The 24450-nt window shown below is 38.9% G+C and overlaps 1 protein-coding gene across 1 annotated transcript in view; it reads left to right on the forward strand.

The window, feature by feature from the left end:
- Positions 1 to 24450, forward strand: part of KCNQ3 (potassium voltage-gated channel subfamily Q member 3) — a 479966-nt gene that overhangs the window by 366594 nt on the left and 88922 nt on the right. The window contains 3 exon segments of the mRNA XM_069081355.1: positions 3585 to 3675; positions 4940 to 5066; positions 21196 to 21368. Coding sequence (XP_068937456.1) covers positions 3585 to 3675; positions 4940 to 5066; positions 21196 to 21368 — 391 coding nt within the window.

Consider the following 24450-nt stretch of genomic DNA (forward strand, 5'->3'; position numbering starts at 1 on the left):
GTGATTATTAATGATGATTAGGGTACTACTATGGATATAAAATGCCTGGAATTCAACAAAGCATTTGATAAAGCTGACATGAATGGATGTAGGCTATATGATGATAGTCATTAATTGGTCACTGTCAAGTTGGGAGGAGACCTCTAATGAAGCGCTCAAGGGATATCTGCCCTTGATCCTTTTCTGCACATTTCAATCACTGATTTGAATTAAAGTCACACATGGAAACTCATCAAATTTATAGATGACATGTAACTGGAAAATAAAGATATCATGGGTAACTAACTCAGGATCCACAATTCTCTCATGGTATAGAGGAAAAGATCAGATCTAATTGGATGAAATTGAATATGGAAAATGTAAAATCTTATGCTTGAGTTAAAAAAAAAATCTCCTAATATAGAACAAGGGAGTCATAGCAAGATAACAAATGAATGAAAATATTCTTTGGGTTTTAATGGAATGGAAACTTAATATGAGTCAATAGTATGACATGACAGGGAAAGTAGCTAATATAATGTTAGGTTTCATTAGTAGGAGCATAGTGTCCCAAGGTGATGATAGTGCCTCTGTATTCTGTTCTGCTCAGACAACAGTTACTGGACTCTTGTATTCAGTTCTAGACATAATAATGTATTAAAGACAAAGATAAATTGGAGAAACTCCAGGGGAAGTCAACTAGGATGGGAAAAGGCTGACTGGAAACAATGCTTTACCTAGATAAGTTGAAGGAAGTTGGGGTATGGAACCTGACATGAGGATGGCATGTGCACATGACACTTATGTATATATTAACATATGTATATAGACAAATCTATAAACATTCATGTGTATATGTTTATACACGTGTATCTCTTCATATTCATCTCTTTACATCTATCTACATACACACACATATATATATATATGGAGAAATATCAGGTAGGAGAGGGTTTGCTGGATCTGCCTAGTCTCAGAAGGCAAAACTGAACCAGTAGGTGAGATTTAGAGAAAAGCAAATTTAGGAGGGATATAAGGAAAAGCTTCCTAACACCTAGAGTTGTCTAAAGATGGATTTAACTGTTTTCAGTCTTGTCCAACTCTTAGAATGTAAGGCATATCCTGTCACAGTACAAGTAACAATCCTGGTGCTACCCTCCTTGACCCAAGCTGTCCTGGAGGGAGCTGCCCTAAGGCCTCAGGGGTGGAAAAGAAATAGCATGGGACCCTGAACCACTGGGCTGGGTGAGATGACCTCCAAAGCTCCTTCTTACTCTCCAATTCCCTTCACTGCATTGCTCTGGTTATCACTTTGTAAAGTATAAAGTTAAAAGGAAGGTGCATGGTAGCTTGTTTACCCCAGATGGTGCTACTTGACGCAGGCAGTGCTGGTTCTAGGTGTTGGTATTTTACTCTATGAATTCATTCTAATGAATGTTAGACTATGAGCCAGTCTATGGGATCCAAGGAAGCTACATGAGCAGTTTCCTCACTTTCTGGATACCCTCTAGACCTCAGCAAGAAAACTCCTCTCCTGCTCTCCCCATTAAGAACAGCACTGTACATTAAAGGCAGATGGCGGCATAGGTCTTTTACCTTGAACTACAACATCAGGGTAAGTAGAATCCAGAGCACCGATCAGTCAAGAAAACCAAGTCAAATCACCAAACTTAAGTAGAAAACAGCTTCCCTGGTTGGATTTAGAAACAAAGAGAGCAAAATCTTGAGAGGACTTCGAAATGATGGCATGAACATTTGGATCCAAATGTTGGATCCAGTCCTGAGTGATGTTTTTTATTTTTTTTAACTTTTTTTTTTTTTTGCTTTTTGGAGGAGGGAAGGTAGGGCAATTGGGGTTAAGTGATTTGCCCAAGGTCACACGGCTAGTAAGTGTTAAGTGTCTGAGGCTGGATTTGAACTCAGATCCTCCTGACTTCAGGGCCAGTGCTCAATTCACTGTGCCATCTAGCTGCCCTGGAGTGATGTATTTTAGACAGGAAGTTCAAATGCTGGAGCCTGTGCAGAGAAGACCAAGACGAAGACAGGCCATAGGAGGCTCAACAAAGAAATTGTTAAATCAACATGCTTTTATTAAGTATTTAGTATGTGCTAGGCACTCTTGGGGGGGGGGGGAATACAAAGAAAGACAAAAACAATCCCTTGTCCTCAAGGTGCTTTCACTCTAATGGGAGAGAAAACATAAAAATCGGAATAGATGGCAGGAACTGGGGATATTTAAAGAATCATAGTTTTTAAACATTTAAAGGTTGTTATGTGGAAGAGAGATTAGACTTTTTTTTTGCTTTACTCTAGGGGCAGAACTTCATGAAAGTTTCAATAAAAACTAGATTTTTGGCTTAATATAAAGAAGAACCTTCTAATAATAGACATAGGAATAGTGACTAGTCCCGTGATTTCATTGGGTTAGGGGACTCCCAGATAAGTAAACTCTCTTTACCAACACAGGTAAGCATCTTCTCTGCAATTTGAAGTCTTAGAGTAGTCTAGAGTACTGAGTATTTAAGTGACTTGCTCAGAGTCACATAGTCAACATGTTCCAGGCACTCTAACCCTTATGCTACAGTGCCTCTTTATCTCAAAATTAGAGGTAGGAAAGCATGGAATGTGCTGCCCTGGGGAAGCTTGACTAAGGAATTAGACCTTTAGACAGTAAGGAACAGAGGAGTAATATGAGCAAGGGAATGGCATGGAATTCAGCAATCACTGAGGCTAGATAATCACTTGATAGAGGTGTTGAAGAAGGCATTCATTAGCTGTACAAGAGACAGATTAGATGAGACTTTCGAAGGCCCATAGGATTCTGGAAACTCTTAGATCCTGGCTGCCCAGACAAAGTCATAGGCTCTCAAGTTAAGTCAGATTTGTTAAGCTAATGATGAAGATGAGAATTATGAAAATCAATATACGTATGTATGTATGTGTGTATGTTGAGAGACAGAGAACACTTTAAAGTTTTTAAAGTAGTTTCCATGTATTTCTTCATTTGATCTTAACTCTATGAAGTATAACTAGAGCTTCAAGTCAGAAAGATGAAAGGGAAAGCCTAGTTCTGATAACAGGACAAGACAGATGGGTGGAAAGAGAGTGGAACCAACCAGATCACAGGCAGAAAAGAGAGGGTCAGAGAGCCTTAACACCTCATAATATCTCCTACCCATTGGCTCTTCAGCTAGCCACTACATGTCTACTCTGCTAGCCTCTCAGCAGGCTCCTGGCCCTAACCATTGAACCAAAGTATTCTCAGTAAGGAAAGGATTATTTTCCTCAGCTGCTCCACAGGGCCAATCAAGGATATACAATCTTTAATTGTAGGAGGAGCCATTTGGGCAAGACCACGGGGAAAATTTCCCAGGCTAGATGGATTGTAACAATGGAATACGTTACCTGAAAAGGGTAGAATTTATTTTTTTAAGTGGAGATGATCTTTTTGAGAAGAGGTTTAAAGGCTGTCTCCCTTTGGAGGCAGGAGGGAGGCTATATGAACTCTCAATGATCATCCTGTGGTCAGCATGAGAACTAAGGAGCAAACAGTTACAAATGCAGAAGGGCTGAGCCATTCCTTATATCTCCTCTCTTCCTTCTAGGTTTCTAATCGTTCTGGGGTGCTTAATCTTGGCAGTACTGACCACATTCAAGGAGTACGAGACCGTTTCAGGGGATTGGCTGCTATTATTGGTAAGCTAAAGGCACTGCTAACCCTGACCTGTTGTTATCATGTGGGGCACCTACCTATTGTCGAATTTAGGGTTGTTGCTATGTCAGAGTGAAGATCGGGTTAGTCAGAGGGTTACCAGGATTGGTAGTAGGTTGGCAAGAAATTTAGGTTCCAGACTTAAAAAAAATAGAGATTAATGTTCTTGGAGTAGCTAGAAGTCAGAAATAAGCCAAGGGTTATAATAGAAGGCAGAGTAGTAGCCCATTCCAATCTGTAATGGCTTTTTTGGTGAGGGAAAGGCCAAAAAACATCACTCCATCATATTATAGTTATGTTGGATTTTTAAAAGTTTCTTCAGTAGAAACTATCTTTGTGCAATTCTATAATGAAGTCACTTTAGAGAGACAGAGACTGAGGATTACCTATTCCAAAATTAAAGAGAGAAAAATCTGGACAGAATGAGGATATGATATACCTCTTAAAGTGGCTAGTCTAGTAAAAGAAAGAAAGAAGACAAGAAAAGTGGTGTTTCCAAAAGATAAGCATTCCCATACACCTTTCCTCTTTCCTTAGGCAATCTCAGGACCCTGCAGCCTTTGTGGTTTCTGAATGAGACCCAGTATACAAATCACTTGGCAAACCTTAAAACTTATATAAAAGTCAGAAAATGTTAGTGTTACTTTCCATTATTCATTAAGGTAAGATACAGAAGGAAGAAAGTGGAAAATGGAGAGACACAATTCAGGTAGGGAGAAAGAAGGGATCTGACACCTAGTAGACAGTCAACAAATATTTGTTGATTGGTCTGCACCAGTGGAGTGGAATATTGAGAGAGAAAGAGAGCTGAAAGGGACCTCACTGGAGTTGCAATAAGGAAATGGAATTTTCAGCATCATCTTGGAGAGACCGGAAGAGTATCAGAACCAATCTATGTTCATATGTGATGTGTCACTTCTGGTAATGACTTCTAATTTAACTACTCGTAGATTAGGAAACTGCTTGTGCTGATTTCTTTTCTCAATCAGATGATTTGTTTATTTAACTGTTATCATTTGGAGGCTCTGAGTACATTAAAAAAATTTTTAATTATCTGACAAAACAAAAACAGAGGAGTCCATGTAATAAGAAATCATTGCTTTGCTAGGTTGAACAATTCCATTAGAGACATTAAAATTGAGGCAGTAGCCTTTCAAACCTGAGTGCCACTTAATAGAAAAAAAATCGACTAGTAAGTTTTGGCTAACTGGATTTCAGTTAATCAAGTCTTTCTGTTCTTGGATGCAGGAAACATTTGCTATTTTCATCTTTGGAGCTGAGTTTGCTTTGAGGATCTGGGCTGCAGGATGTTGCTGCAGATACAAAGGATGGAGGGGGAGACTGAAGTTTGCAAGGAAACCATTGTGTATGCTCGGTAAGTACTGGAAGCTCAAAATGTTCTTCTTGTTTTGCTTTGGGGAACAGACAGAGAAATTCTCTGGAGGAAATATGTCCATCTTGAAAAGTGATGACCTAAATAAAACATCACCATTTGAGAGTCTGATGGGAGGAAATCCTAGCATCTCTATCCCTATCCAGTAATAATAGAGTTCAGATTTACACAGGACTCTTTTTATGACAACCCAATAAGCTAAGTAGTCCAAATATTATTTCCCCCATTTTACAATTAAGGGAACTGAGACTCAGAGGTAGAGTAATTTGTCGCAGGTAACATAGCTAATAAAGGGGGGCATCTGCATGGTGCAGTGAACAGAATACTGGTCCTTTAGTCGGGAAGATCTGAGTTCAAATCTGGCCTTAGACACTTGATGTGTGCAAGTCACTTAACACCAATTGCCCTGCCTTTCCCCTTCCAAAACAAAACAAAACAAAACAAAACCATAGTTAATAAGTGGCAAAGCTAGAACTCAAACCTAATCTTTAGATTTTTTTTTATTTTTTGTTTGTTTCCATTAAATCCATTTTAAAATTTGGTAAAAAAAAAATTAAATTTAAACCATTAAAACTACCATTCTTTTTTTTTTAATAGTATTTTCCCAATTATATGTAAAGATAATTTTTAGCATTCATTTTTATAAGATTTAGGGTTCCAAATTTTTCTCCCTCCCTCCCCTCTTCCTAAAATGGTAAGTAATTTGACATAGTCTTGATAGATAGATAGATAGATTGGTAGATAGATAGATAGATAGATAGATAGATAGATAGATAGATAGATAGATAGATAGATAAATACACACACACATATATACATGTGTGTATATATGAAAACATGTAAACCTTATATAAACATGTAAAACATATTTCCATATTAGTCACAGTTGTAAAAGAAGAAACATACCCAAAGAGAAAAAATAGAAAGGGAAAAAACATAGTAAGCAAAAATAGTATGCTTTGATTTGCATTGAAAGTCCATCAGTTCTTTAACTGGATCTAGACAGCATTTTCCATCACGAGCCCTCTGTAATTGTCTTGGATCATTGTATTGCTGAGAAGAGCTAAGCCATTCATAACTGATCATCATACAATGTTGTTGTTACCATGTACGGTGTTCTCACTTCACTCAGCATTGTTTCATGTAAGTCTTTCAAGGTTTTTCTGCTCATCATTTCTTATAGCACAATAGTATTCCATTACATTCATATACCATAACTTGTTCAGCCATTCCCCAATTGATAAATATCCCCTCAATTTCCAGCTTCTTGCCATCACCAAAAGAGCTGCTATAAATATTTTGCACAGGTAGGTCCTTTTCCCTTTTTTATGATCTCTTTCAGATAGATACATACCTAGTAGTGGTTGCTAGATCAAAAGGTATGCAGTTTGGTTGCCATTTGGGCATACACACTATATACCCGGTACTAGTAACCTTCAAATGGAGGCTGGCTAGCCGCTCACTGGGATTATTGCAGAAGGGCTTCATTCCTAGCCATGAATTTGACTAGATCACCTCTGAAGAACTTCTCACTACGATTCTAAGTCACCTTCCCTCTGAAATGGACAGGACCACCTTGCAGATTCCTGACTTTCAACCATAGTATTTTACATAAAGAATGTAGATGTTTGCTGATGGTAAAGATGACTATGTGTGGCCCAGTGCACTTCATACTCAGGAAGTAGAATACAACAGAGGGACGAAAAAAAGCCTCTCCTTTAGAATCAGAGATCAGTCCTAATTACCAATGTTGCTCTTGTAGTCTCTTTGACTCCTTGGTCTTTGGGCCCTCCTTACCTATCTGCCTTCCTCCCTCCTGGATACCTATTTACCTACCTACTTAGCTACCTAAACCCACAATAACTGTCAATTCCTTCCTATCATATAGTTGGCTTCATTGATCTTGACTCACTTGCCCGACTAGTCCAATGGTACCTACTAGGCTCTTTTTACTTAACTGGCTTTCCGGTACCTGTCTGTCTTGGCCAGAAAAATCTTCTAATGACACCTTTGCTCTAAGACATTGCTTTTGGTTAAATAATTGGCATATTGAAAAGATTTGGGTACTTAATGGTTGAGTGGCAGAAGGGGGAGTAAAAGTGTTCCCCCTAGCTTGTTCTTTTCTCCTCCAATGGGAAAAGACCCAACCAAAACCTGGGGAAAGAGGAAAGATGAAGAGACACCGACCTTTCCACATTAACTGTGCTTTATGAGAAATAAATGACGCAGAATGGGCACTCCCTGTAGGAAGTTTATGACACTCAGTCTTTTGAAGGTGTATGTCATGGTGTCAATATGTTAGAAACATATACTTATGGATTGTCAGGAATGTAGATTCTTTGAGGGTAGGGACTGTTTCCTTTTTGCCTTTGTATAGTCATTATTTGGCACAATACCTTGCTTGTAGAAGGATAAATGTTTCTTGGAGTAGAAAAGATTGCCTAGAGGGTTAAGTCTAAGGGCCCCAACCTGTCCTTAAAAGTTTTGTGCAATCTGTCTTCAGTTTACCTTTCCTGCCTTATCTAATACCATTCCCCTATTACCCTGTTCTTAACCTGAACTAGATGTCCCCTAAGCATGGCCTCTGTTTCTTGACTATCCTTTACTAGAATGTCCTTTACCCTTTTTGCCCTTACTAGAATGCCCTCTATACTGCTCTTTCATCTGGTTTTACAGACACTATTCAATCATAGAATTCTATGATTAAGAACTAGAAGGAATCATAGATATCATCAAGTCCAGCCTTCTGTTATTACAGAGGAGTAAACTGAGGTACAATCAGTCAACTAGCCAAGCGGCACAGTGGATAAAGCACCAGTCTTGTAGTCAGGAAGATATAAGTTCAAATCTGGCCTCAGAAATATACTAGCTAGTGTAATGCCAAGCAAAGGCAACTTCCCAAGGTTTAAAATACCAGCATAGGTGATCTCCATTTTATTCAGTGACAAATTAAGAACAGAGAGAATCAACATATAGCTTAATTCAAAATACAGCATTTACCAAGTGTGATTTAATCAAGTACTACCCCACCCCTGGACATTACATTCATTTAATCAATCACAAAGTCCCTCTTCTAAATACTACTCCACCCCTAGGCTGTACATTCATTTAGTCCATCACAAGGCCCCTGTTCTCAAATGGAGATTAGTTTCCAATCATAAGTAAAGAACATTTATTTGTTCAATCACAGAACACAAAAAGGTCAAAAGTTCCCCACCCTTGGATGACAATTGAATCTACCCCAGAGTTACAACAAGCTTATGCACAGCATTTAATACCTAAATGGAGGTCTTTTCTTCATCTTGACACAAGGCAAGTTCTCAGCAATCTTTGTTCCTGGGGAGACAAAGCTTAGTAAGGCCACAAGATACATTGCCAGTGTCTTCATTCATTCATTCTCTGTCTGCAGAACAGTCCTAGGACCCCTGAAAACATTAGCAAAACCCTCTTCTAGGATTTCTGTAAACATACAACAAGAAAATCCTTCTTCAGGGCTTCTGAACCAACAGCAAAGGTTCCAAGAATTCTGCAACAACAGCACTGTCCTTCACCAGTGGACAGAATTCACTCTCTGTCTGCAGAACAGTCTCAGTAGCTCTGAACCAACAGCAAGGTTCCAAGACCTCTGCAACAACAGGACTGTCTTTCACCAGTGGACAAATCTGGCAAAACAATAACAAAACAGACAGATGAAGTACCAGCATAACAGCCATGTCTCCTCAGTCCTTGGCAGCTCTGGGTGGCAGGTCTCAAAAGTCCTGGGCAATTCAAAGTGGCCCTCAGCAATCCTTTCTCAGTCTCTCTCTGCCTCCAAGATGCTGCTTCCAAAAAGTTCTTCTGCCTCTCTCTTTTCTTGTGTCTCTCTAAATTTACATCACCAGCTCCTCCCAGTTCAGCCCTCTCTTTTCACGTCAACAAGTCCATCCCACAAGTGGGATTCACAAGCTCTGGCTTTTAACACAATAAACCAAAAACCAAGCCAATACAGGGGGATCTTTGAATTCAATTACTATTACAGCTAGGTGACCTTGAGCAAGTATAGAGATCAGTATAAAGATGGTAACTAAATCTATGAGAGCTGATGAGATCACCAAGTGAAAGAATACAGAAGGAGAAGAAAAGGAAGGAGACGTGAGAGGAGTGAAGAGGAGAGGAAAGGGGGGAGAGGGGAGGAGAAGAAGCCACGAAAGACCCAGGAGACATAACCCTGTGGAATATCTATGGTTAGAGTGCTTGATCTAGATAAGGATCCAGCAAAGAGGACTGAGTAGTGGTCAGTAGTAGGAGGAGAACCAGGAGAGAGCAGTGTTTCCAAAACTTACAGAAAAGAGAGTATTGGTAAAAAGAGAGTGGTCAACAATGTCAAAGGCTGCAGAGAAGTCAAGGAGAATGAGGTTCCAGGTTATTTTTTTTTCCTACACCATGCTGTTTTTCAAATGTTCAGTTCAAATTATAACAGACTTAAAGTTTCAATTCAAGGCCAAGTTAAAAGTACCCTTCCTCAAGGAAGTTTTTCCCTAGTGATGCCAGCCAGGGTAGCTCTTTCTTTCCTGTGGCCCCCTTACAATTGATTGGTCATGGATTAAACATTGATGTTGTATTGTAGTTATTTGTGTGGCTGTTTTTTTATCTCTCTAACAAGAGCTCCTTGACAATGTCTATTTCAAGATTCCCCATAGCTCTCACCCTTGGTGACACAGTTCAGATGCTACCTCCTATCTGAAGCATCCTTTTCCTAAGCCCCCTCTAGTGTACATTTTGTATATAATTTGAATTTCCTTGTCTCTGTACATCTTATCTCCCACCTCCAGTGGGACCTCTGAGGGTAGAGACTTCTCTCCTTTTTTCTATGTATCTACCTAGAACAGTGCTTTGTGCATAAGTTTAATAAATATTTCTTGGTGTTCTAGAATTGCATTGGTCCCATAGTAGGTACTCAAATACTCACTGAATAAATAAATTAGTGAATAATCCTTTCCAGACGATATATGACTATTTAAATTTCCATAGACTTCTTAAAGATGAGCTAAAGAAATATAATACTGGATTTGATCATCATCATTATTTTGTTGTGTTATTTAGGATTTTATAGGATAAAAGTAATAAAGTTATCTGACAAATACTATTCCTGGTGCTCAACACAATGCTCAGGGCTGTATTGGATGGAGATGTTCCATTTTCATCTGTCCACATTGATCATCATGTCTTTGAAGGAGACATAATGTCTTATCTTTTGGGGGATGAAATCAATCAACAAGCATTTATTAGGCACCTACTGTGTGCCAGGCACTTTGAGAGAAAATGAGGCTACAAAGACAAAAATGAACCTATTTTTCCTGTCCCAGAGCTGACAATACATTGTTGGGAATATGGCAGAGGTTTGATTGATTGGTGTGATACATGATCCCTTCTAATACAATTAGAAAAGCAAGAAGAGGACTGACTGCCTGGGTCCTAATTCTGCTACTAACTTACTGTGTGACCTTAGTGAAAGGTATTCCCCCTCTTTTGGACCTAAACTTCCTTACCTTTAAGGTGATGAGGTTGAATTAGATGGTGTAGCAAGTCTCTTCCAAGTTTGGTGTTCCTATTTTCTACAGCGAAAAATAAAAGGCTGTATTAATAGGTGTTTACTTAGCCTAATCCATAGGCTACCCTCTGGGAGTTTGAATTAGTTGCTCTTTGGTTCATTAAGGAATCATTTGGCCAGACTACAGCAAAAGCAATACAAGGCTAGTATCAACTAGAGCAGGTTCCATGAGGTATTTCTGGATTCAGGGCTAAGAGTGACATGGAAAATTCACATGGTCTCTGAGCCCTTGCTGTAAGTGAGGTTTTGTTGGATAGAATATAAAGGAGACATCCAACCACTCATTGTGTGGCTGGCTCATAGAGGGAGTGAGGTAATACAAACTCCTAGTACAGTTCAACTTTACTGGTGCTTTTATGGATCTGTTTTAGAGGCAGCTAGGTGGTGCAGTGTTAGAGTTCTGGGCCTGAGGTCAGGAATTCACATCTGACCACAATTACTTACTAGCTATGTGACCCTTGGGCTAGTCATTTAATCTCTGCTTCAGTTTCCTCACCTGTAAGAAAGGATCAGAATAGTACCTACCTGCCAGAATTGTTGTGAAGATGAAATGAGATAATGTTTGTAAAGCAATTAGCTCGACACTGGGTAATGCGGGCTACGTAGTCAGTACTAAAGGTACTAAGGTTGATCTTTGTGCAAGTATGGACACTCCTCCTGTCAAGGCAGATCCGCTACTGTTTGACAACTAAGTGATAAGAAATGATTCCACTTCTCTCCGGGAAAGAAACCCTTCCCTAGTTCTGCCCTAAATTTGACACTGGAAGATGCCACTGCTATGTGGTTGGGGGGAAGAGAGGGAAAGTCTATATGACAGGAGCAGATCTGCCTTGGCAGGAGAAGTTTCCATACTTGAAGTTCACTAGATCAATCAAATCATATATTGAGATCAATAATAACAATAATTAATAATAATAATAATAGCATTTCTTTAGTATCTAGTATGTAGGAGTCTGCATAACATTAAGTGGGGCAGCTAGGTAGGGCAGTGGGTAGAGCACTGGGCCTAGAGACAGGAAGATCTGAGTTCAAATCCAACTTCAGACACTAGCTGAGTGAACCTAGGCAAGTCACTCAACTTCTTTTTTGCCTCAGTTCCCTCAACTGTAAAATGGGGATAATAATAGCACCTACCTCCCAAGGTTGTTGTGAGGATCAAATGAGCTAAAAATTATAATTAGTATAGTGCCTCGCACATAGTAAGTGCAACACAAATATTAGCTATTATTACTAGTGGTATCACCCATATATAAGTACATGAACAATAAACTCTCATCCTTACATTTACCTTCTCCCCTTTTTCCCATTTAGTGCTTGGCCAGATCAAGTTTTTCCAAGGAAAAGGGCAAAGCTGGAATTTCTAGCCAATTAGTGTTTACTGCATATTCGTATATATAATTCTCTTAAAGTCCTACGCAGCAAACTTTAAGATGGAACTTCCCAGCAAACATGCATTTCTTAGTCGGTTAGTGTATAGTTTGTCCATTTGCTTTAATGTACTTTGTAAGTTATAGTAGATAGAATGGTGGACTTGGAATTAGGAAGATCTTGGTTCAAATCTAACCTATTATACTCACTAACTATATGACCATAGGCAAGTCACTTAACTTTTCTAAGCCTTAGTTTCCTTGTCTTCTAAATGAGGGGGTTATACTCAATGGTATCTAAGTCCTTAAATTCCCTACTTTCCACTGGAATTCTTCTGTGTCTGGAAAGCACGTAAGAAGTGATTCTACTTCTCTCCAAAAAAGAAACCCTTCCCTAGTCCTACCCTAGAATCTGACACTGGAAGATGCCACTGCTATATGTTGGGGGGGGGGGGGGGGGAGAGAAAGAGAGAAGGCACATATGAGGCACCAGCTATAGCACTTGGGAATCTTGATTTAAGCAAATCTAATTCATGTTTTAAGGGTGCTGTAAAGTTGACAAAACTCTTCTATAATGACAGCAAAGCTAAGTCAGGCTGATTCATGGCAGAAGACCATTAGATTAGGTAAAGATGTTAGTCAAGTAGTCTAAGAGCTAAATAGCCATGTCCCTGTCAAATAGTTGGACAATAAGAACCTTTAAAGTAGAAAGAGAGTGGAGGGTCATATTGAGATGTGGTGGGGGGAGTGGGGCAGACAACAACTTGAATAACATAACAAGAAAAATGTGCTATAAGACCTACAAAAGAGTAACAAAGAATTTGTTGCCACTGAGATCTATGGAAATCAAAATGTCCCTCTGGAAACACTGCAGAAATGCTATTGGTAATTGAGTTATTTAAACTGGACCAAAATGAATATTGTGAGTATTCCATGTGGGGCAAAGTTTCATTAAAAGGACCGTGTTTGATTAGCTGGACCTAAGTGGAAAACATATTGTTCATTCACAATCATGTAACCTGATATGGTTACAATGTACTCTACATGCATGTCCTAATTGGCTCCTCCCAACAACTCTATGAAGGAAGTAGTAGTCATAAAGATAAGGAAATTAAGACATTGAGTAAAGTTCTGAGCCAGCCTTTCGAACCCACATCTTCAGACTCTAAGTCTATTTTTCTCTCCACCATGGTGCACTGTGAAATAATTTCATTGACCAAAACACCAAGGTTCAAATTCTTCTTTCCAAAAATAATCAAACAAAATCACAAACATGTGTTTGTGAATGCATTCAAATACACAATGAGTTCCCATTGATATCAACTTCTTCAGATTTCAGAGGCACCAAGCCTCTTGAGGAACACTGTAGGCAGATTCTTACTTTAAGAACAGGTCTGACCATGTCACCGTCCTCCCCCATTCAATGGACTCTAAGGGCTCCCTATTACCTCCAGGATCAAATATAAAATCCTCTGGCTTTCAAGGACCTTCAAAATCCGACCTTTCCTACCTTCCCCGTCTATCTATACATAGCTTCCCTTTACATATTTCTCAGTCCAGTGTCTCTGGTCTCTTTGTTGTTCCTCAAACAATACACTTCATGTATTTTCACTGGCTTCATGCCTGAAAAGGTTCTCCCTCCTCATCTCAGTCTCCTAGTTTCCCTGGCTTCCTTTTAAGTCTCAGCTGAAGTCCTACCCTCCGCTAGGAGCCCCTCCTGGTTAATCTTAATACCATCTCTGAAATTACTCTGTTTATCACATATATATCTTATTTGTCTTTTGTTATGTCCCCCATTAGACTATGAGCTCCCTGAGAGCAGAGACTTTTTTTTTTTGGCCCTTCTTTTGTATCCTTAGCACTTAGCATTGTGCTTGGCACACAGTAGGCACTTAACAAGTGCTAGCTGACTGACATTAATAATGTATTAGTTGCTTAACTGGTATTTCTGCCTCTAGTCTCTCACCTCTCTAACTGATCCTCCACAGTTACCAAATTGATGTTCCTAAAGCAGATCTGACCATGCCAACTCCTCCACTCTGAAATCCTCAATAACTCCCTATTGCTTCTAAGATAAAATAAAAAATCTTCAGCCTGGCAATCAAAGCCTTTCATTATCTGGTTGCCATCCTCCTTGATGAACTCTTTAATTAATTTAATTAATTAATTAAAAAGTCAAATTGGCCTGCTAGCTGTTGCTAATTTTGACTTCTGAGCCTTTTCACAAATGGTCACCCAGTCTATAATGCATTCCTCCTTGGATTACCCATATCAGATGATTGTCATGAGGGAAGAGCTTTGTTGACCTCACAAGTGGTCCCCCTGTCTACAATGCATTCCCTCATAGATTACCCATATCAAATGTCTTGAAGCCTCTTCAATTCACTGACATTTTTTCTATCACTTATGGGTACAGTCCAAGATTAAAGAAAACAACTTTTGTTCTATGATCAGGACCAAGGACATAGGCAGCTGGAGTATTTTGCTGGGATTTTCCTCCATGGATAGCAAATGAAAATACAATGCACTAATAGGATATTTTATGACTACAAAGTCCTGTTATTTACATTATATGTTAATCAAATCAGTTAGCAAGCATTTAATAAGCTCCTACTACATATGAGGAAATGGGAATTCAAGGCCAAATATGGGAAAAAGCAATGCCTACTCTCAAGAAGCTTATATTTCATCAGGGAAGACAAGAGACAATAAGTGTGTGTGTGTGTGTGTGTGTGCCTGTCTGTCTTTGTCTCTGTTTGTCTATGTGTCTATGTTTGTGTGTGTAATATCTGGTGAATTTGTTGTTGAAATGTTCAGCATAATAATAGCAAATATTTGTATCATTACATTAAGATTTGAAAAACACATTACAAATATCTCATTTGATCTTTATATAAGCCTGGGAGGTAGGTGCTATTATTATCCCAACTTTACATAGGTGGCAATTAAGAAAAACTGAGGTTAAGTGATTTGTCCAGAGTCCAGAAGAGATCTCAAAAATCATCTAGTACAACTCTTAACAGAGGCACTTTCATCATCCAAAATAAGTGGTAATTTGGAAAAGCAGATGTCCTAGTGCTTTAAAAATCTCATCTCCTTACCCACTATGAGTGATAACATACTTTTTCTTTTTTTAATTATTTATTTACTTTTAATTTATAAAATTCAGTTCCACAAGCTTCTGAGTTCCAAATTTTCTCCCCCTCCTTTCCTCCCCGCTCTTCCCCCCCCCCATGGCAGCATATGCAATCCAATATAGGTTCTACAAATACCTTCACATTAAACATTAGTCAAGTTGTAAAGAAGAATTATAACCAATGGAATGCACATAAAGAAAGAAGAAACAAAACAAAAAAGAGAGAGTAAGTAGTTTGCTTCTATCTGCATTCAGACTCTGTAATTCTTTCTCTGAATGTAGATAGCCCTTGCCATCATGAATCTTTTGGAGTAGTCTTATAGCCTTGCATTACTGAGAGGAGCCCAGTCTCTCAAAGTTAGTCATCACAGATATGATGTGTCTGTAATTGTGTATAAAATTCTCCTGGTTCTGTTCTCCTCACTCAGCATCAGTTTATATAAGTCTCTCCAGGTTATTATGAAGTCTGTCTGTTCCTCATTTCTTATAGCACAACAGTATTCTATTACATTCATATGGCACAACTTGTTTAGCCATTCCCCAATTGATGGGCATCCCCTTGATTTCCAATTCTTTGCCACCACAAAATGAGCTGCTATAAATATTTTGTACATACAGGTCCTTTGCCAACCTATATGATCTTTTTGGGACACAATCCTAGAAAAGGTATTGCTGGGTCAAAGGGTATAGCCCTTTGGGCACAGTACCAAATTGCTCTCCAGAGTGGTTGGATCAGTTCACTGACCTACTTTTTCTGCAAATGATGTCAGCCTGATTCTTACTTTCCCTTTAATAGTTGAAATTTGAATGATTTTCTTTTAATCTATTACTTCCCCAAGTTGTTTTCCTTGGAAAATATCTTGTTCCTACTGTGAGCTCTGTTACTTATTTAGAAAAACAGTCTCAGCTTTTAAGGAACCTTAGAGATCATCTATTCTCACTCTTACCTGAGCAGGAAATACACCTACAGCATCTCCAATGTTATATAGCTTCTGCTTGGGGACCTCTGGTGATGGGGAACTCACTATCTTTTTAGCTAACCCACTTCACATTTAGTCAGTTTTAGTGGCAAAGAAACTTTTTTCTTATTGAGCCTAAGTCTGTATCTTTTCTGTTTTCAGTAGTTGGTCTAGTGTATCTTTCTAATTTGTCTAATTTCTCTTTCACATAATATTTCTTCAAAAATATTTCTCCCCTAGTCTTCTTTACAATTGACTAATCATCCCTAGTTCATTTAAGAAATATTTATATGATATAGCCATTTACTAACATGAGAAAGCATAACATCAGGGATGAGATGAGTGAAAAGCATTTATTATGTCTGTTTATTAAGTGCCAAGCACTGTGAAAAGTGCAGGGGATTCAAATACAAAAATGAGACAAATCCTGCTCTCAGGTAGCCTACATTCTAATAGAGGAGACATATATAGGGGGTGGTGGCCAGGGAAAAGAAAGTCTGCAAAATCACAAAGACAGTGAACAAAACAACAGGACAGTTCATTGATACACTTTCCAGAGTCAACGATAGTGGTGAATGGTTGTGTAGCGTGACAGGGTGGAAAACGGAAGGGTTAAGATGATGATACATGGTTCTAGGGAGTGCAGAATGAGGGGCTTACAGGCATGGTGTCTGGTGATACCACTTGATGCGGGGGGGGGGGGGGGGGGAGGAGGGGGGGTGGGGGTGTTGTCGAGGGGGGGGGGTGGGGGGGGGGGGGGGGGGGGGGGGTAAGAGTCCTGGACTTGTTGTCAAGAGATCTGGGTTCAAATTTTCTCTTGTATATTATTAATTGAGGGATAATAGATTAGCGACTTAACTTCTCAGCCCCTCAGCTTCTTTATCTGTAACATGGGGCTAAAATATGTCTACTTCCATAGCATGGTCATAAAGAATTTTGCAAACCTTAAAGTGTTCCACCAATAAGTTATTCTTATTCTTTCCTCTACATAGCTAGGAGGAATGGATAACACACTTGCCTACAGTCAACATTCAAAGAAGATGACAGAATCATGAAACTTGAAATTATAGAAACCATCGAGCCCAACCAATACAAAAAGGAATCCCTACTATAACATTCTGGGCCTCTGCTTGAAGACTTCCAAAGAAGAGATACCTAAAACATCTACAAAAAATTACTCTTCTATTAAAAGCTCTAATTGCTAGGAAGTTTTTTCCTGACATCCAGACTTCATTTGCTTATTTACATCTTCTATCTGTTGCTCCAATGTCTGATCCCTGGGGTACAAACAGAATAAATCTAAATCTAACCCCTCTTCTATATAATAACCCTTCAGATATTTAAATACTGTTATGTACTACCCCTCCTCCTGAGTCTTTTTTTCAATGCTAGGCTGAATCTAAGGAGATGAAAAATGAGTAGGAATAAATCTAATTCTATACTAGGGTTAAAAAAATCAGTTTCATGAGTATAATATGGGACAGGTGTGTCTGGAAAGAAGTTTATTTTATAAAATATCTGAGGGTCATAGTGGTCTACTAATTTATTAAGCATCTACAATATGATTTAGCAACCAATGAAAACTAATACAATCTTAGGGTATGTTGAGAGAAATACAGAATCTAGGACTAGGAGAGGTGAAAGCATTTCTCTACTTGGACTTGGTCAGATCATACATAAAGCATTTTATTCAATTATAGGTGCCATATTTTAGGAAGAGTGTTGATAAGCCAAAATGTGTCCAGAGCATGGAGGGCAGTCAGGATGGTGAAGAGTCTCAAAGTCATTAAATGTTATAATTGGTTAAAGGAATTGGAATATTTAGCTTGAAAAGAAAAGAATTTGGGATGGGCATGGGGTGGGGTGGGAGAATGGGTGTCTTTAAACATTTGGAAGACTCACATAGAAGAGAATTAGAACATCTGGAAGACTATCACATAGAAGAGAATTAGATTTGTTCTCCCAAGAAGGTAGATACTAGGATCAATAGATAGAAATTGCCTAAAGGCAGAGCTAGGCTTGCTATATGGAAAATTTTCCTAACAATGAGAAGTGTCTAAAAGCATAATGGGCTCCCTCCTCAGGAGGAAGAAGTCCTTTTTAGGACTTTGATTACTTGCCATGAGATCTGCATAAGAAATTCTTGTTCAAAAGGCTAGATATTTATAGATCATATGATTTTAAGTGGATCACAAATCAGATGACAGATTTTGAATGAGAAAGGATCACCAGTCAGCTAGTCCAAACCCTTTATTTTAAAGATGAGGTAACTAAGACCCAAAGAAATTAAATGACTTATCACTTAAGTCATGGTAAAGGCAAGTTTTTATTTCAGGTCTCATGACTCCAAATTAATGCTTTTGCATGATGCCATCTTATTCAGGAAAGATTGGATAGGAAAGAGAAGAGGAATAAGCATTTATGAAGCAACTACTATGTGCTAAATGCTTCACAGTTATCTCATTTGATCCTCATAAAACCCCTGGGAGGTAGATACTATTGTTATCTCCATTTTAAAGATGAGGAAGCAGGGGCAGATGAATTAAGAAGTTTGCCCATAGTTGCACAGCTTGGATGGTGTCTAAGTCCCTGTCCAAACTCTGAGACTCCAAGATTTGATTTTTCAATGTGCCAGAACTTCCACTTATCTTTATACCCATAGGTAAGTCACTTAATATCACTCAATATCAGTTTCCTCAGCTGTAAAATGGGAATAATAATATTTGTACTACTTATGTCTCAGAAGTTGTGGAAGAGAGTGCTTAGTAAGCCATAGTGTCATAGGAAGGGGAATTGTTATTATGATGCATATGCCTCATAATTTATATATTATTTACAAAATATTATCACTGTAGGCTTGGTCAAAGTCTAAGTCCACAGGATTCCCTGACTGTGCCATATCATACTGATATTATAGTTGTTGTTCAGTCATTTCAATCATGTCCAACTCTTTGTGACCCTGTTTGGGGTTTTCTTGGCAGAAATACTGGAATGGTTTGTCATTTCGTTCTCCAGCTCATTTTACAGCTGAGGAAACTAAAGCAAAAAGGGTTAAGTGACTTCCCCATGGTCACACAACTGGGTGTCTGAGGGTCAGATTTGAACCCAGGAAGATGAGTCTTCCTGATGCCAAACCCAGTCCTCTATGCACTATGGTGCCACCTAATTACCCCTGATATTATAGAGGAGATTCTAATTCAATTAGGACCTGGCTAGATCAGAGGTAACAAACAGGAAGGGCTGTGCCACCCACAATACTCCTGAGTATGTCCTCAACCAGATTAAAGTATAATTTGAAAATATTTTTAAAAAGTTAATACAAATACAATAAATCATAGCTAACATTCTATTTTAAAACTAAGTCAATATGTGGCTAGCAAGTGGTCAATGTCATTTTAGTGGCTTTGCTTTTATTTGCATTTGACACCATTGGGCTAGATGACCTCTGAGACTTCTGATTCTAGGATGCTTTTTCCATGTAACAATTTTTGAGGTCAAAATTGTCTATAGCCCTAGATATCTCAAAAGATATTCTGTGCCTTTATATAATTTCACTGGAGCCAACTGAGGGAAGGGAGAGAAGATCCAAGATTTGCTCCCAATCATGCTTGCTTTTCTAACTTGCCATATGATCTTAGGGAAGTCCCAGGACCACCCCTGACCCCAGCCTCCTTATCAATAAACACGTGCTTCTTTACATGGCTATGTGGTACAGATCCCACCACACTGAAAGTGCTGAGATTTAGGTCCCAGAGAGAGAGTCAACTTCCTGAGGACTGTCCTACTTAATACAGACATATTCATCAATAATAATAATTGTTATTTATATAGCACTTTAAAGTTTGCAATAACAATAGCAACAGCTAACATTTGTATAGTGGTTTAAGATCTACAAGGCATTTTACAAATATTATTTCCTCTTATCCTTACAGCAACACTTGGAAGTAGGTACTATTATTATGCCCATTTTAAAGATAAGGAAACCAAGACAGGCAAAGGTTAAGTGACTTGCCCAGGGTCAACTAGTTAAGAAGTATCTGAGGCCAGATTTGAACTCAGGTTTTACTGACTTCGGGTTCAACACTGTTATCTACTATACCACCAACTTCCCAAAACACTTTTCATATATCTGTACTTTATCTTCTAATCTATCATTCCAGCTGTAAATATATTATCATATGATATCTTTTGAGCCTCATAATGATCTTGTTAGGAAGGCACTATAAATATTATCAAACCCATCTTACAAGCTATCATAATATTGTAAGTGATTCACCCAAAGTCACAAAACTAGTGAATGCCAGAGGTGGCATTTGGACCAAATTTTCTAATAGAATGCTCTTTGAAGGCAGGGAATTTTTCATCTTTACATTTTTATTCCCTGCACGTAGCACTATGTCTGAAACATGGTAGGTGCTTAATAAATGTTTCTTGATTTATCAGTTGATCAATTGATTACATGCTCACTTTAGTGAGTCCAGCACTCAGTCGATAATGTTCTTCAATCCTTTGGTCATAGCAAGCAAAGAAACAATTCATGGTCCAGATTAGTCATCTTTGTCAAAGAAGATAAACTGCAGCTTGGGAAGGTGTCTCAGCCAAAGATTTTACCAGATGACTGAGCTCCTCAAACATAGGTAGCTTCAGACCTTCTCATCCCCAGATCTCAACAGAACAAAATGGAGAGTGCTTATTTATTTTTTCCCTAATGTGCCTCTCTCTGTGTCTGTGTCTCTGTCTCTCTCTCTATCTCTGTCTCTCTCTGTCTCTGTCTCTCTGTCTCCATCTGTCTCTTCCTCTGTCTGTCCCTCTCTCTGTCTCTGTCTCTCTGTCTCCATCTGTCTCTCTCTCTGTCTCTGTCTCTCTCTGTCTCCATCTGTCTCTTCCTCTCTTTCTCTGTCTCTGTCTCTCTCTCTGTTTCTCTCTGTCTTTGTCTCTCTCTCTCTCTGTCTCTGCCTCTCTCTCTGTCTCTGTCTCTGTCTCTCTCTCTGTCTCTCTCTGTGTCTGTCTCTCTCTGTCTCTGTCTCTCTCTGTCTCTGTCTCTCTCTGTGTTTTCCAGATATCTTTGTCCTGATTGCTTCAGTGCCAGTGGTCGCTGTTGGAAACCAAGGCAATGTTTTGGCCACCTCTCTCCGGAGTTTACGGTTCCTACAGATTTTGCGCATGCTCCGCATGGACAGAAGGGGTGGCACCTGGAAACTCCTGGGTTCTGCAATTTGTGCCCACAGCAAAGTAAGTCCAGACAAGTCGTCCACATTCCCTCTCTGCTAGCCATGTGCCTTTTGCCTATGCTAAGGAACTATATTCCCTCCTCCCTTTTGTCTCAGGAAGTCCTACTCATCCTTTAAAGTCCAATTCTAATGCCATTCCCTCCACAAACCTCCTATGATAATGATAATGAATATTATTTTTTGCTGTTATAATTTAAATTTTTCATCACTTTTCTGATTAACAAGCATTTACTATCTCTCCCTCAATTGAACAATTAAAGAAAAGAAAAAAACCCTCACAAAAATATGCACAGTTGAACAAAACAAATGCCTGCATTAGCCCTGTTCAAAAACTGTGACATTCTGCATCAAAGCCCATCAGCTCTCTTGTCAGGAGGTGGGCAGCATTCCTCAATATCAGTCTTCTGGAACCATGATTTGTCACTGCATTAATCAGAGTTCTGCCATTGTTATTATTATGATCATTACCACCATCTAGGGGTATCAGGGAAAGTTTTGTGGGGGAGGTAGCACAGATCCTCAATGGATCAACCCCCATTGCCTAGAACAGTGCCCTACACACAGGAGGTGCTTAATAGATGCTTGTTGACTGACTGATTGATTGAAGATTCACGTAAAAACATGGAAAGAAGTTGCAAAGGTTTGGGAGGTATGGATAGTTTGGGCTGTGTACCAGTGAAGGAAATGTACACACTGATGATATCAAAGATCCATCAAAGACTTGTTAATATTGTTGTTGCTATTTTTACCTTCATTTTTAGTTTTTTATTACTTCCCAGTCAGTAGCTGTGTTCTCAGACCTCAGATAGCTCTTTGTTTTGCTCTCTCTGGTACACTTATATAATACCATGCTTGGTTACCTATTTGTGTTTATGTCTTATCCCCACTAAAATCCTTGAGGATGAGAACAGTAACTTAACTAAACTTTCCCTATTTTTCAGGAGCTAACAAAATCTTCTGTATACAAAGAGTGCTTACTATTTATTGCACTGGATCATAAGAGGATAGATTTAGAGTTAGAAGGGGCCTTAGAAGCCATTAACTATAACTGGCTCATTTTAGAGATGAGAAAGCTGAATCCCAGAAAAGCTTAAGTCAACTTGCCCAAGGTCACTAAATGGATAGTGGTTATTCATAGTGGTAGACTTGGCCATGTTGCATGAAGATTGGTTGGGAGAAATGTGGATATTTAAACAGCAGATTTGGAGGAGGACTTTTGCAAGTACGTAGATGCAAGGAGTATATGCAAGCGTTTGTCAAATGGTGGAAGAATTAAATTTGTTCAGTTTGGCCCTACGAGTAAGAACTAGGTAGTGATTTAGACTATGCCAGAAAAACGTTTCTAGTAATTAGAATTTTCCAAAAATGGAACGGACTGACTTGGGGGCAAGTGGCATCCCCTTTGTGGGACATTTTAAGCAAATGTTGGGTATACTGTTGAGAAGATTTTTTCCTTCTCTATCCTCACTCTCCATATAAGTTGGACTAGGTGTCCTCTTGGAGCCCTCCAAACTCTGAAAGCCCGTGATTCTATGAAGTTTTCCATCAGAATCATAGATATGGAGTTGGGAGTGCCTTAGAGGTCATCTTGCCAAAATCCCTCATTTCACCGATGAGTAGCTAAAACACATCAAGGTGAAATAACTTCCCCAATGCCATACAGACACTAAGTGGCAGAACAATGGATTTGAACCAAATGTTTTGCATGTGAACCTGAGTGATTCCCTCTTCATGTCACCTCTCCTGGACATAAGTCCCAATAACATGACTATGAACTAGGGTAAAAGCAACAGGTTCTGGGTATTCATGACCCATCAGTTCTTTGGGTGACAAGATAAAATATAAAAGAGGATTCATGAGGGAGAGAAGCAATAGATTTTCTGGATGTGGGGAGAAGGATGTAGAAGGAATGGCTAACTTACAGCTTAAGGGGTGGAGATGAAGGGACAAAATATAGTCATTGCCTAGGCTTTTTCTTCTCATCATCTGCTTTTTTTATCTATTCCTCCTTCTATCTCCATCCTTCCCCTTAACTAAAAAGAGACTGCCAGAGGTTTTGTTTCTAGACTTTACCTAAATACCAAAATAAATTTCTACTTTTAAGGCAGAAAATCAGCAACCCTGGTGAGACTCTAATTTTCCATGACATAAAAACCAATGGCATCAGCTTTAAAGCTATTTAAGATTTGCCAAGGACGCTTACTTAACTTTTACATGCTTAAACACCCCCCCACAATTTCAAAAATGTCTTACAGCTGTAGAAAGAAAAATATTTAAGGCAAGGAAACAAAATTTCTTTTTCAAATGGTTAAAAGTGAAACCTAATTTTAAGAAAGCAAATTGAATCCCCCCAACCCCAAATGAGTTCATAACCACTGCAACTGAAAGTTTACTAGCTTTCTATCCTCAAATTGCCTTGTCCTGTGTTTACCTGCACACATGCTAAATCCACCCTTGAAGAGCTTTTAAGATTCTTGAGCGGGGGAATGTTTTGTTTTTGTCACTTTGTTACTTTGTGCTCACTGTCTAGCAATGCCTTGCATGTAGAGGTCGATTAATAAACGTTTATCGAATTATACTGACCTAATGTTTTTGTAATTAGGAAGGAGTTAGGTTGGAAGGGCTTATAGCAATGGAGAAGTGAAAACATTAAACTGTGGACAGTAATTTCCCATTAGTTATTTGTGTTTTCAAAAGATGATATTGGACATGGGAGGGCTTGCTGAGATCTATGTCAGCTTCCACATTGCCTCTCAAGACAAACTATAGATTAGCAAATCAACCCCATTGTGTTCAAAAAGCAAACCTATTATTGAAGCCAATTTCCAACAAGATGCATTTCTAAAAATCCCAGCTTTAACTCATCCCATCAGGCAAAATTCTGGAGCAAAAGAAATCTCACCACAGGGACCCTTTCCCAGTGACGGAAACACATTTTGAAACTCTAGCACTCTTGGAGAACAAGAGTATATTTACAGAGCTGTTACTAATTTTGAAAGTATATGTTGTAAATGAACATAGAGTCATGTTCTGTCTGGGCCTGAGAAGAAATTGCTCACTTTAGGAGGTCTGATTCTTTCCTG

Source organism: Petaurus breviceps, unplaced genomic scaffold (assembly GCF_028583685.1).
Source record: "Petaurus breviceps papuanus isolate PSGF00001 unplaced genomic scaffold, PetGlider_PUasm1.0 98, whole genome shotgun sequence".
In the NCBI taxonomy this organism is placed as follows: domain Eukaryota; kingdom Metazoa; phylum Chordata; class Mammalia; order Diprotodontia; family Petauridae; genus Petaurus; species Petaurus breviceps.